This window comes from Durio zibethinus, chromosome 2 (genome assembly GCF_047325235.1).
Source record: "Durio zibethinus cultivar Kanyao isolate XHJ-2024 chromosome 2, ASM4732523v1, whole genome shotgun sequence".
Taxonomy (NCBI): domain Eukaryota; kingdom Viridiplantae; phylum Streptophyta; class Magnoliopsida; order Malvales; family Malvaceae; genus Durio; species Durio zibethinus.
Window position 1 is genome coordinate 5,508,326 of NC_143163.1, and position 13,048 is coordinate 5,521,373.

The following is a 13,048-nucleotide window of genomic DNA, read 5'->3' on the forward strand; positions in this document are numbered from 1 at the left end:
AAAGCTTTTGGTTATTTCATGTAGTCAAAGTGTTGAACAATGAAAATAGATGGCAAAGCTTGATTGAATTGATCGGATCGTGTATACATCATTGAAAATTAGTATGCCTCAGCTGTATACATCATTGCACTTCCACTTAACACCTATCATTGTATTTTCTTGATTAGAGCATGAATTTCATACATTTAACTTTAAGATTCAACACATTCTTAAATCTTAGGTGCAACATAACTAATTTTATTCTGAACAAAAATTTACACTTCCACTCCAATATTCATCAAGTTTTGCCAAGAAGCAAATTTGTCAAGATTCACAAATGTACTAGGAACATATTGATTCACAAAGACTCTTCAAAACTTGTCAAGATTTATCAAAATTTAATCTTAAAAAAGATTTCCTACACAAAAGCAAAATAAACACATTAGAGGTAGAATAGCATTATTTCACCAAGAAAAAAAGCAAAATTAAGATATTAAATATTGAGAATAGCTCTATTTTATAGAGTTATCAGTTGGATCATAGTTTATCATGTAATTTCTATGATATTAAAGGAATAGACTATAACCACCAATTATTAAGGCAAAAGTGAGATAAATTTTATTTTCTATCAAGAATCTTAAAAAAAGCCTTAGAGAAATGAAGGTTTTTGACAAGCTATTTTTTTTCCTTCTTGACACTTTTGAAAATGTTAAAAATTTCAAATGTGAGGGAAAATTCGCAAACCAAATGTAAGAATTACGTTATAAATAATAAGATAAGAGAATCGTAAATTTCGTGAACCAAATAAGTAATTTGATGAACCAAGGGATTCTCTCCTGTAAGTCTTCGTAGTCTTCATTTCTTGGCTCTGATAGTCATTTAACTCCTTCAGTTTTTCCTTACTGTAAGACGATAATGAGGCCCTCTAGCCACTACTCATTTTTTATGGGAATCACTTATTAGCCATATCTACTTTTGTTTGCCAATCCTTTGCGTCCACTAACACTAGACTGTATTCAGATTTCTTCCCAGTACTGGTTGTTCCTCATGGACAAAAACTGAAGCTGCCGCTAATAGACACAACACAAATAGTCCTTTGGCCCACTAAACTCCTACATTCTTTGTGAAAAATTGGTCTTCTGGCCCACTAATTAGTAATTGTAGAATCTACTATTTCAGAACTTTGAAAGTGGTCAGTGGAATCTGCAATTTTAAGGTTATTAAACATCACTTCTTCTTTAGGGTCCCCAGTTTTTGATATATCAAGTTGAAATTCAGTAACCTGTAGGATTATGCTTGGCTGGTCTTGAAGGTCCACCTTGCTCTAATGTTCAGTATCAATCTGAGCAGTAAAATCAACTCCCTTGACTGATTCAGTTCAATCATCTCAGCCTCAATTCTTAGCTGCACTTCATCAGTTTCTTCTGAATCCACTTCCAAGTTTTCAAAAGCTTCATTCTCTTGGTCTTCTAGTTCTTCATCTCCATCCTGTTTGTTTCGTGAGAAATTTCCCTTTGCAACTTCTCTAACCATGGTACTAATTAACACCTAAACTCATTTTGAAATAACCATTATACTGTGCAAGTCGTAAGTGGTCATAATCTGGTGCAATACTTACCATATGTTTGTGCTCTTGATTTAGGGTAATCTGAAAAGCACATGTAAAGTTAAATGTGATTTTTATGCCATGAACAAACATATTATAGTTGGGCTATAAAACTAAAATAAAGTACATGAGGAACTTCAACCAAACCTTCTGGCATCTCTGTATTCCCTTATGAGGTGGTGTAAGGTATCACAATTAGGGAACCCATCCAATCAACCTCCTGCTTAGACATGGTGGTATGACAACATATTCTGACCAGATAAATCTTTCTCTGCAGTTTTTCTAGACTCCTGTTGCAAAGTGTTCACTAAGCCAAAAAAGGCTCACAATTTGTCCATCGAGGGATATTAGCTCTCATTAGCTCTCAGTACAGGAAATATGCAAAATAATAAATTATAGTTTTATTTTAGACAGCAAAAAAAATGTTAGCTTCCAAACACCAGCACACAAACCATAGAATCATCAACATGCATAAATGTGAAATACAAAAAGGGAAACGGACAAGAAAGCAAAAAATACCTGCATGACATATTCATTTTGGCGACGATCTTCATGTCCTTTTAGTGAGAAGGCATAATCTTCACCATCACTCCCATGAATAGTCAATTTCCGAGGGTGCAGTTAGCAATTATGACGTCAAGCTTACCTGCACGATACGGGGTTATTTTTAGTTATGCCACTCATATTTATACCAAGACATCCATGTAAACAACCATTGAGCTTACCTGCACGGTATGTCCCAGGGACTGCGAGCTCTAAATCACAGCATTCTACCAACTCAGGAGAAACAGACTGTAGCCTGTACAATGAAAAGTTATGCATTAATGAATTGTGAAGAATTATAGAGATTGATACTCGCCTGCAGGTCCAGGGTAGCAAAAGACTTCGAAGTTGCTTGTCTATCCTCCTGAAAATATGATAATAGAGATCTCATGCCTAATGAATTCAAGAAATAATTAGGAAATATCCCATGCTTCTGATAACCCACAGGCAAAAAGTGATGAGCCACCAATATATTCTAATTAGCGTCCCTATTTGACAAAGAGTATTTATAATAGATGGAGACCTCAAAGGACAAGCCTAAAGCTAGACAGTTTCAAACCTGAGGTTCCACAAAATGTTGGTGACAAACGTACCCCAGATTACAAGCACAGTTAAAGACAGACAATCTGACCCCCAACCACGAGAAATAATATCGCCCGCTCAATAAATTCAACAGTTTCTGCTACCACAAACACCACCTAGGAAATGACTCGAACATATTTAAAATTCAATGATTTAGTCAACAAACATTCCTTACCTAAATAAGCTCGGCATCTTTGAGGCTCACAAAATTTGAATTGAGGCAGTTACAGCACCAAGAGTTTCAATTAAGTTATGCAGAAGTGTTCTCAGCATTTAGTTTCTTGCATTATGCTATGCGACAAACTGATGTACTCAATTCAAAATAGGTAAAATTCAAGTGACTGAATAGAACTTTGGATGAACTGCACAAACCCTCATGAGGTTCGACAAAAAAAGTAATTTCCACCACCTACCCGTAAAAAATTGAAAAATAAAAGACAGTCCTCACCCCATGGTTCGAACGGACGTGCCATTTTTCAATATTTATTCGAACTCCCTATTTCAATACTTTCCATGCTATACTATATTCCTCAAATATCAAGCCCAACTATGACTAAAAGGGTTGTTGTCCTGCATGAAAGGTGGCAATAATCCCAAATTCAGAAGAATTGATACTCTCAAGAGATCGAATACCAGTTTTAGATTAATACAATTAATTAATGTTGTAAAGTAATTTGGCTAGATCAGCAAGCTATATTAAGGAGGCCTTATGAGGATGTTAATATTTTCTTTTCCTTTTGTAACTAATTTTGGCCATCTTTCATAATTTAGAGGTCAGTGGGAAAAGCTTAGTTTGTCAAGGTCGTTGTGGCTGTCCAAATTTAAGTATAACAACGTCATCCCCCTCTTTCTTGACTAATTCTGGATAATTGGCACAATTTTGTAAGTCCAGCTGCAGACTTGTTTTATTAGTTGCAGCACATTCTGCATCCTCCTATTTATCAATTTTAGCTCTCGTTAGCTTTCACACTTATCATCCAACAACCAGAACCCTCCTATTTTCCCACATAGTATCACTTCCCTTTGTCTTGCATCATACTATATCCTCTCATCCTTTTTATTTACATGCATTTGCTATTCATCCTCCACGTGGCCTCATCATATTCTCATTCCTCTATTTGCTCTCTCAAATTCCATTCATTACTCGTTGGCAACATTTTCTCACCCTAATGGCACAATTTCCCGGGAAAAGAACCCTCACCTACAACTTCACATAACGTACTTATCACTTGAAACATATATAAATACAAATTAACAGCTTTTCCTTGGTCTACATATTAAAGGAGGAATGCAAGATTTCGGCTAACATACTTAAATGATAAATTTTGAAGCGGAACATATACAATCAAGGCAAACCTGGGGATGACTTTGTACAATTCGCACCAAAAGTGATTGTATGAGTTCTCTCATAGCATGGTTATTTGAGATAAAACAACCAGAAGCGTGTTAATATTAACATGGGCAAATCCTATCCGTAGGGCCATTTGAACTTCTGCAGTAGCTCTATGGTTAAACCACAAGGTAAGAAGGCGAAGTATATCCTGAAAAAAATAGCAGAGTTAAAGAACAATGCTTAAAAAGGCTCCATAAAGTTATCAAGTAGCAGCGGTTAATAAGGTAAAAGAAAAAAGGGTCATATCCCAAAGAAAACAGATAGCGAAAGAAAATTATGACTGCAATCATTAAAGAATGTGTGCTATTATTAAGCCTAAAAATGATATTGTATATGCATAATTTTGAAATAACCTTTTTTCCGGTCAATATACCTGTAGACTGTCACCGACACCTTTTGCATTTGCTGCACGTGCTATTGAACAAAAATATCCAATGACAGCAGCAACAACAAACTGCGAGGCGATAGTTGGAAAGCCTCGTAAAGTATAATGTGACATGACAGCTGTATTTAACAACGCCAATGCTTGCCATGCTTTTGGCCATCGTCGCGCACTGAGTGGCATTCCTAAACGCCAAAAAGAACCCTACAAAAAAAATGACCATTTACCAACAAAAAAAAATTGATAAGCATTTAAGAACCCATAAAAAATATCTCCTTTTTTGGCGCCAATAACCAAGTAATTTGATGAAAAATAGGGAAGTATACCGCTATAGAATAGATGATCATGTTCTTAGTATCAGCTACCTTAAATAAAATCGCCATGCAGTCCAGGTGAGATTGTCCATTGCCAAGCTCCAAGTTTAAGATACAAAGGCCAGGAGTGGAACACTTGTGTGCTTCCCAGGACTCAACAGGTTGACCACTCATCCATCGTCTTAAAGTAGTGTGACGCAGATGCACCATATTAACAGATGGTTAACTACTTAAGAGACTAGTAAACAGAACTATTTTGAAAATAAAGAGCAACCAATCACAACTATTTTCAACACATTCCAACGAAAACTGATACATTTCAATTACAGATGGCAATGGAAAAAAAACCAAGGAAACTTTGGTTATATTGTGTTTCAATATATCCAGTGAACGTCAATGCACCAGGAAAAAAAATTCCGTAGTAGATTATAGACCAATCTCCAACGAAGCATCAATGCACCGCATTTAAGAAAGAAAGAAGAAATTTAAATTAGATTGGCAAGAATCACAATTGATCAGTGAAGACCATCCAATAACGTGTTCGAATTACAATAAAGCTCTACTCTATGTCAGCATCCAATAACAGTGGTTCATTTATATTGGAATTGCAAAGCAGGACAATTGTAGTAAAAAACATAAGATGCAATTTATCAATCATCATGGAGAAGTGACTTGGTTTCTGATTCTGCTTGATCGCCTAACTGGGGTAATTATCTCCTCATCTTCTTCTCCCTTCAAAACAAAATATAGCAGAAAGAAAGTGTAAGAAACAAAGTCTGGCTAGTGGTTAAGAATGATTTTAGACAAATATAATATGAATAGCAATGATGTACTTACATGCTTGCTAGGTATCTTCTCGTACGTGGTAAAACTACCATAGGAAGGCGAACCGGTAGAGTAATCTGATGAAGCAAGAGATTCTCTCCTGTAAGTCATCCTAGTCTTCCTTTCTTGGCTCTGATATTCATTTGACTCCTTGATTCCTTTCTTGCTATAGGATGATGATGAGGTCCTCTGGAAGCTACTCATTTCTGATGGGCATGACTCATTAGCCGTATCTACTTCTGTCTGCCAATTCCTGGAGGATAGCCTTTCACGGATTGTATCCTTTGAGCCAACATTCACTGGACTGTATTCAGATTTCTTCCCCAGTACTGGTTGTTCCACAGGCACTGACGCTGGCATGGAGGGCTTTCCTTTCCTTGAGTAGATGAAAGCTGAAGCTGCTGCTAATAGACACAACATAAGTAAAGAAAAACCCATCACATTCTTCGTGAGAAATTGGTCTTCTGGCCCATTAATTATAGAATCTACTACTTCAGAACTTTGAGAGTTGTCGGTGGAATCTTCAATTTTGCGGTTATCAAACATCACTTCCTCTTTAGGGAACACAGTTTCAGCCATTTTGTTCAAGTCATTACCCTCAAGGTCCCCAGTTTTGGATATATCATGTTGAATGTCAGTAGCCTGTGTGGTTATGCTTGGCTGGTCTTTAAGGTCCACCTTGCTTTGATGTTCAGCATCAATCTGAGCAGCAAATTCAACTCCTTTGCTCTCCTCTGCCTCTAACTGATTCAGTTCTATCATCTCAGCTTCAATTCCTTGCTGTACTTCATCAGGTTCTCCTTCTGAATCCAGTTCCAAGTTTTCAAAAGTTCCATTCTCTTGGTCTTCTACATCGTCATCTTCATTTACTGCCTCATCTGCTTCAGTCTCTCGATAATAGTTGTCATCGAATAGTTCAGTTCCAGCATCTCTCTCCCTCACAGGCTCTGTTACACTGTAATCAAACATTAGGTGGTGCTCCTCAACCATATGGTCCTCTAGCAAATTACTCAAATTAGCATATTCAAAGGAACCCAGTTTGTGCACTTCTCTTGAACTGGAAATGATGTTGGAAACATAAGACAAGAAGCTAACCAACCAGTGCTGAAGATTTTGAGTGAAACGGTCAAAATTAGCTTCTGCAAATTCAGTGACTTCTGGTGGGACGTGAAAATTGAATAGGCTTAATTCCAATCCAGGAGAAGTAAAGGCTGGAGAATTAGCTACAAGAACTGCAAAGTAAGCAAAGACCAGCACCAGAAGCAAAGCAATGAACTTTGATCTGGTGGAAAAACGTGGCTTACACATTCTTTTAGCCACGAATTGCCCTTCAACCATTTCTGGGGCAATAGGATTTGTTTCGGATACATGAAGCTCCTCCTCCTCTTCTTCTCCTTCTTTCATTGTTTCTTCTGAAGAAGTATCCTCCGATTCTCTCTGTGAACCTTCAGACTGTGTTTCTTCAGTAACATCAGTATCTGAATAGCTTTCAGATGCAAAGTGCTCCTCCAGCTGCTTGCCTTCTCTTTCCCGATAAAGCTCAATCCGACGATTTGGTCTATAGTGAAGAAACTGAGGCCTTGGAGAAAGGTAATTGGTTTTAGGGTCATAAGGAAGGATCGATGGATCTGCATCAAGTGGTGGTAAAACAGGGCATGAAGGTGAAATCTTGAAGCTTGGATCCATATTAACTGAATCCTTTTCCACTGTAACAGTCTCCCGTGACAAATCAGAATCATTCTTGGACTCCTTATAATCAAAATCTGCGTTGCTTTTCAAAGGTTCCCCATATTCATGGTTGCTGCTTTGTGAATCATGAGGCACCTCAACATTCTTCTGCTGCAAACCAATCTGTGGAGTTGGCTCGTTACCTTCCATGACTACACTTTTTACATCAGCGAATGACACCTTATTCTGGTTCAAACCAATCTCTGGAGTGGACTCATCTTCCATGATTATGCTTTTAACATCAGAAAAAGAAACCTTCTTCTGGTTCAAACCAATCTCCCGGGTTGATTCATCCTCCATGATGACGCTTTTAACATCAGAGAATGAGACCTTCTTCTGCTTGAAAGCAGTCTCTGGCGCTGACTCGTTGTCTTCCATGATCATGCTGTTTACATCAGAGAATAAAACAGAAGATCGAACTGACTCATTTCTCTCGACCAAGATTTTCTTTCTTGGGGATGCATTCATCTTTGAAGCAGCAGAGATAGTCGGTGACATGAAATTCTTTGTACACTTTGAAAGAGCTGGAGATCTGACTCTTGTTTGTTTTGGATTCTGGTCTGTACTGTTTTCCTTGTCGGGATCACGCAAAGAAGCTACACTTTCTCTGCCAGTGGAATGTCTTCGAGGAAAATCTGGAAGTTGATAAAACAGATAAAGCATCAGAACCATAACTCTTACTGTTTGTTTCGTGAGAAATTTCCCTATCGCAACTTCTCCAACTATGACACTAGCTAACTTTCTTCAAAACTCACTTTGAAATAACCATCATGGTTCAAGTACACATCATGCTGTAAATGTGTAGTTTCTACCCGAACATTCAGATAAAAAAACTAACATTAAAAGGAACAAAAATTCAAAGCCAAATTTCCCTTTCTTTATTCCCTTTAGAACCCAGACCACATGAACAACAAAATAACGCCTCAACTTTTCTTTCACTTTACTTCATACCCCAAATCTACAGCCCGAACAAACAGAGAGTAGTATATCTAAAAGGAAAAGGAAAGAAGAGTAAAAGAAAATGGAACCTGAAGGACTATTAGCCGGAGTGTTGGGGTTGAAAGCTCTGGGATTTGTGATAACTGACGGCTTTGTAAAAGGGTTTCCACTGAAACTTCTTCCCATAGGATCGCAGAGTTCGGATTTTTTCATATTAGGGTTGGTTCTACATGGGATTGATGAAGAAGTCTTGGCAGGTGATGCCATGATGGAATTTTTCCTTGTAAAAATTTTTTCTTTCTCTATTGGTTCTTTGTATTCAATGGGATTTTGAGTTTCTGGAATGGAAACAAAATATGTCTTTGAACCCAGAATGGTGAGATTGTGGATGTAAAAGAGAATCTTTAAGATTTGATGAGTTGTTGATTATTGTAAAACAAAACGTAACGGCTAGTTGCTTTGAAGAAGGGAGAATCTGGGTATTTGAATGGATTGGGTTTTGACCGTTAGAATAAGCGAATTTAAAAAGGCTTTGGACAAAGGAGAACCGTTGGATTATCATCGTTTTATCCGTTGGAAAGTCACCGAGAAATTGAAATATAGCCGTTGAACATCTTTACTCTTTACCACCTGGCAGTTGCTTTGAATAATAAAAAGAATTAATTTATCAAAAAAAGAATTAAAAGAAAAAAAATCAATTTTAATTGTTCATGGCTGTTCTTTTAAGGTTCAAAATTTCAATTTTAAGCTATTCTAAAAAATTATATAGTTTTCAATCACTCCAGATCAAGTTTTATAATATAAAATATTACTATTATCTCATAATTCAAAAGAGTGTGATATAAAAAAAATATATATTAGAGTACATCTAATAATTTAATCTAAATATATTATGCTACATAGCTAAAATATGAAATAGAGTTCTATACATTATTACTACATTAATATATTTCTCATTTTCCTCATTTGCTCTACCTAAATGAATTATTTCTCAATTATCCCCTTCTTTTCAACCATCAAAATGGTTTGAAATTTTGGTTGTAGAGATGACGTTAAAGGTTCAAACAGCAAAGATACAAAAGAAATGTAACAAGTTTTCATGCATATTTCGTTAAGAAATCATATATAAAAATATAAAAAATAATACACTAAAGTTGAAATAGCTCAATTGGTTAAAACGTATAATTTTTAACTATAAGATCGAAATTTCAACCATTTCCTCTAGAGGGTTTTTTCCATTTTGGCTCTATGATTCTTCGAGTTTTCTCGTGCAGCCGCTTGTTGCCCAAACCTGCTTGGCGTTCAATGAGTTCCTTCCTAGTTTTCCTTTTTCTTTTCCTTTTTTTGCTAGCTTAGATCAGTCAAATACAACGTAAAAAAGGGTAATAGAATTACATAATTTCATCGACGTGCAGAATTTTTTCTTCCAATGTACCATGCTCTGCAATACAAATGGATTCTGCAGAACTTTACTAAAACTAGAGATGGTATAGAACATTCAAATTCAGTCAAAATGATGTTTACTCAGGAGCCTAGCACAGTACCTATGCCAAGTTTTTTCGACACCCTGATCCAAGCACTAATACAACTGTACAAGTACTGTTAGAGCCTAGGTGACGTCTGCATTAAACATAAGCACAAATGGTCATCAACGCAAAATGCAGAACTTGAAACATTCAAGGATAACTAGTTTTCATTACAATAGTGACACTAACATAACTTGGACAAGGCTTGAACTGATGAAGCTTACAACTGAAAGGTTGTAATGCTTGTTGATGGTTTAAATCTTAATCACGTTAATTTTGGCATCGCACAGATAGAATAGTATTCAGATATGTGTTGCCTTTTTTGAACTTCATTGGCAAGTTTACGGCAGGGAAACTAAAAGGAAAAGAGTTACAATCGAACTAACAATCTATCTTGTCAATATTGGTTCGAAAAATATAATCTTCACCCTCTAATTCTTCTTGATATAGACAAAATGGCGGCATTTCAATTTTTTCGGTGGACTCCCCACCATCTAAAGACCTCCTTCCCTGAAAAATGGTAAAAGTGTTAATTTTACACCACGATATCACAGATGAAAAACTTATAAATTGCTTAAGAATGTTTGCAAAAATAAAAATATGAAGGAAATGATAGTTGCTTTCTTTGTTCTCTAAAGCATTCCAGGTTCACAATTAACTCCCAAGAATAATTAATTACAGAAACTCATTAAAGTATCATTTATTACAAAATTCTGATAATATTAAATGCATTGCTTACAACAGACTTCGAATCCCATGAGTATATGTGCATGTTAAAGAAGCAAAAGCATTAAATATTTTAACTCCATGTGACAGCTATGGAGTCTGGACTGACCTTCCTCAATATATAGAAAAAATAGTGAAACCCATCTCCAAAAGTACTCCATTCAACAGACCATGTAAATTTGGGATTCTGAAATAAAGGTGTCCTGAAGTGCGGCTAAATGAAATAAAATTTCCAAGTAAGAACAATATCCCAAATATTTAAAAAGGACAAAACTGCATGAATTTGTTCGTTGCACCTGGCCAAAAGTAATTGATATGAAAATGCCATCAGGTTTCAAAACTTTATGAACACCTTCAAGCATTGCCAAGACCTTGGATACTGTTTCAGGCTGTGGATTCCACGGGTCACCGCTGTCCACAAACAGTACATCCTTCAAACAAATAAAATGGAAAAAAAATAAATAGACATAATGGAACTCACTAAAAAAACAATTAAAAAAACTTGGCAGTGAAGAAATGATAACTATATGATTATGAAAAGCAAATCAAAATTCCATCACGTGTAAAAGAAAATTCATCTTGGATTATCAGTTTACCATGGTTCCTTTCTCAATAACCACATCAAAACACTCGTTGCTAAAGGGGAGGTCTAGCATGTCTGCTTCCAGCACTTTTATTTCTGATGAAGAGGTAACAAGAAAGCAAAAACTGATGAATGAAACTAGTCTAAAAAATAACCTGGTTCTGGTGAAAAGAATTATGTTTCTACCATTGCTAAGGCTTCCAAGATAATAAGCAAAGTAATCATTAAATATTTCACAACAATAAGTGAAAAAGGATATCTTTCTGACATTTAATCAACAACTTTGCCATGATAGTTGACACAAATACTAAGAAACAGGTGTCAAACCCTTACCTAGTTTTGGTTTCATATGGCCAAAAAAGTGAAGAATTCATATTAAAGTCTGGCATTCACCATGACTGTTTATTTATACTCATGCTTCTCCAGAGTCAGGGCTACAACTTTCCAAATGAAAAGACTACAAAGACCTATCTACTTATGTAGGATGCTAACTCTCAGTTTGAATTAGCAGAGTGATCATAAGATATCATGTAACATAAAATGACAAAAATTTCCTTCCATATATGTTGCATGCAATACTTAGTTCAATGATCTGCCACATGTGTGAAAAAATTCATTGGACAAAGGCAGTAAACTTGAATCCCAAACTCAGACAACAGTTCACGTGCATATTCATCATAGACTCAAATCAAGCTTCAAATTGTAATAGGCCAAAAACGGAAATGCAACAGAAACTTCATAAAATATTTGTCAAACACACCTTTGTATCCCTTAGACAATAACCTTTCCTTCATCCTCTGCACTGCAACAGATGACAAATCAATGCATGTTATCTCAGTAATCCCATCCTTGTAGAGCTCTTCACACAATTGTGAGTTCCCACAGCCCAGTTCCAGCACCTTCATCAGACAATTTTCTCATCATTACCATGTTAAAGTAATCGGATCCCACCAGAATCAATCACAACCAAAATGAAAATGAAAATGCAATCCGATAAGCTGTAATTACCAAACAGGCAAATTACCAATCTAAAGCTTTCCAGTTAATAACTTGTAATCCCAACTAAGAATCAACACAAGCCTAGCTGCTGTTTTGCTCCAATAGGACTAACATCCTAAAATCTTAAATTGGCCTACTGCTACTTTTTCCCTTTTTCATTCAAATATTAGGCTAAAAAGAAGAATTTAATCTAGTAACCAAAATAGGCGACTACCCAATTGCTCTTATGCCTTGAAGTATAGACTTTTAGCTGAATGACTAGAATATCAGTCAAAACCCATATAAAATATGAAGAAAAAATAATTAAAAATAAAGAGACAGATAGAGAAGGTACTGAGGAATTGGGTTTGATGTGTGCTTGAATGAGATGGCGAAAATGAGAGTAATCTTTGAACCACTCATAATGTTCTTCATTAGAGAAGCGCTGGTTCCTGAAACACAAACAAAGAATAAGAAATCAAAACACACAAAAAAAATTGCTTTCTTTCTTGGATAAATAAAACTAGAACACATGACAAGCGAAAAAAGGGAGAGACAGAAATGGACCCAAAAAAAAAAAAAAACGAACATGAAACAGGAACATGGTTACCAGTAGTTAGGATCAAGGTAGGCCGAAGCGGATGAAGGAGGATCAGTCTTCTTATGTTCAGCACTTGGGTTTTGATCCGTATCCATTTTCTGGTTATCGGGTTGTTCCGCTTTCTGCAGCTTTGGTTCGTGACCCTTAAACCCTAACCAAATTCTTAGCTACCACGGAACTAGCAGTCTACATAAAATTTGTAAAGTTTTACGCACATGTAGGCGGATTGAGACTTGTTTCTTTGTTTTTTAAAAGGTAAAGTTTTAGGGAATTAATCAAATCGCATTTAAAATAAGGGAACTAAATGGAACTATGCTGACTAATTAAAATAATCAAAATCATT

The 13,048-nt window shown here is 36.0% G+C and overlaps 2 protein-coding genes and 1 long non-coding RNA gene across 11 annotated transcripts; all 3 read right to left on the minus strand.

Moving 5' to 3' along the window:
• Positions 1-234: 234 nt before the first annotated feature.
• On the minus strand, positions 235-4,647 carry LOC149519920 (uncharacterized). Of its 8 annotated transcripts, XR_016329882.1 has the most exons (5): positions 2,311-4,423; positions 2,105-2,231; positions 1,733-1,907; positions 1,598-1,627; positions 244-1,499 (listed from the first exon to the last, which is right to left on the minus strand). It is a non-coding gene; the product is annotated as an uncharacterized LOC149519920 (long non-coding RNA). The 8 variants fall into 8 exon arrangements; XR_016329884.1 differs by adding an exon at positions 4,477-4,647 and having other exon boundaries at positions 235-1,627; positions 1,733-2,231; positions 2,311-4,251; XR_016329891.1 differs by having other exon boundaries at positions 241-1,182; positions 1,262-1,627; positions 1,733-2,231; positions 2,311-4,431.
• A 667-nt stretch (positions 4,648-5,314) lies between these two features.
• LOC111308327 (uncharacterized) lies at positions 5,315-8,829 on the minus strand. Its single transcript, XM_022906649.2, has 3 exons — positions 8,381-8,829; positions 5,637-7,987; positions 5,315-5,531 (listed from the first exon to the last, which is right to left on the minus strand). Exons 1-3 carry the CDS (start codon positions 8,556-8,558, stop codon positions 5,457-5,459), a joined length of 2,604 nt encoding a protein of 867 aa, XP_022762384.1. The 5' UTR covers positions 8,559-8,829; the 3' UTR covers positions 5,315-5,456.
• Positions 8,830-9,939: 1,110 nt separating this feature from the next.
• LOC111309037 (S-adenosyl-L-methionine-dependent methyltransferases superfamily protein) lies at positions 9,940-13,021 on the minus strand. 2 transcript variants are annotated; one of them, XR_016329898.1, is made up of 7 exons: positions 12,715-12,987; positions 12,460-12,556; positions 11,887-12,025; positions 11,140-11,222; positions 10,840-10,974; positions 10,653-10,746; positions 9,940-10,327 (listed from the first exon to the last, which is right to left on the minus strand). XR_016329898.1 is itself a non-coding variant. In XM_022907833.2 (7 exons), the coding sequence occupies exons 1-7, from the start codon at positions 12,798-12,800 to the stop codon at positions 10,199-10,201; spliced, it is 774 nt and encodes a 257-aa protein (XP_022763568.1). In that variant the 5' UTR covers positions 12,801-13,021; the 3' UTR covers positions 9,940-10,198. The 2 variants fall into 2 exon arrangements, 1 of the variants encoding a protein (XP_022763568.1); XM_022907833.2 differs by having other exon boundaries at positions 10,653-10,757; positions 12,715-13,021.
• Positions 13,022-13,048: the final 27 nt, after the last annotated feature.

Bases quoted from the DNA above. Each gene is read 5' to 3' on its own strand.
- LOC111308327 (XM_022906649.2), bottom strand. From the start codon at position 8,558: ATGGCATCACCTGCCAAGACTTCTTCATCAATCCCATGTAGAACCAAC. The intron at 7,988-8,380 runs GTTCCATTTTCT...ATCAACTTCCAG, and splicing joins TCCGGCTAATAGTCCTTCAG to ATTTTCCTCGAAGACATTCC. The intron at 5,532-5,636 runs GTAAGTACATCA...TTTGTTTTGAAG, and splicing joins AGAAGATACCTAGCAAGCAT to GGAGAAGAAGATGAGGAGAT.
- LOC111309037 (XM_022907833.2), bottom strand. From the start codon at position 12,800: ATGGATACGGATCAAAACCCAAGTGCTGAACATAAGAAGACTGATCCT. The intron at 12,026-12,459 runs GTACCTTCTCTA...TGTCTGATGAAG, and splicing joins ACATCAAACCCAATTCCTCA to GTGCTGGAACTGGGCTGTGG. The intron at 10,328-10,652 runs GTCAGTCCAGAC...ACCATTTTTCAG, and splicing joins TTTTCTATATATTGAGGAAG to GGAAGGAGGTCTTTAGATGG.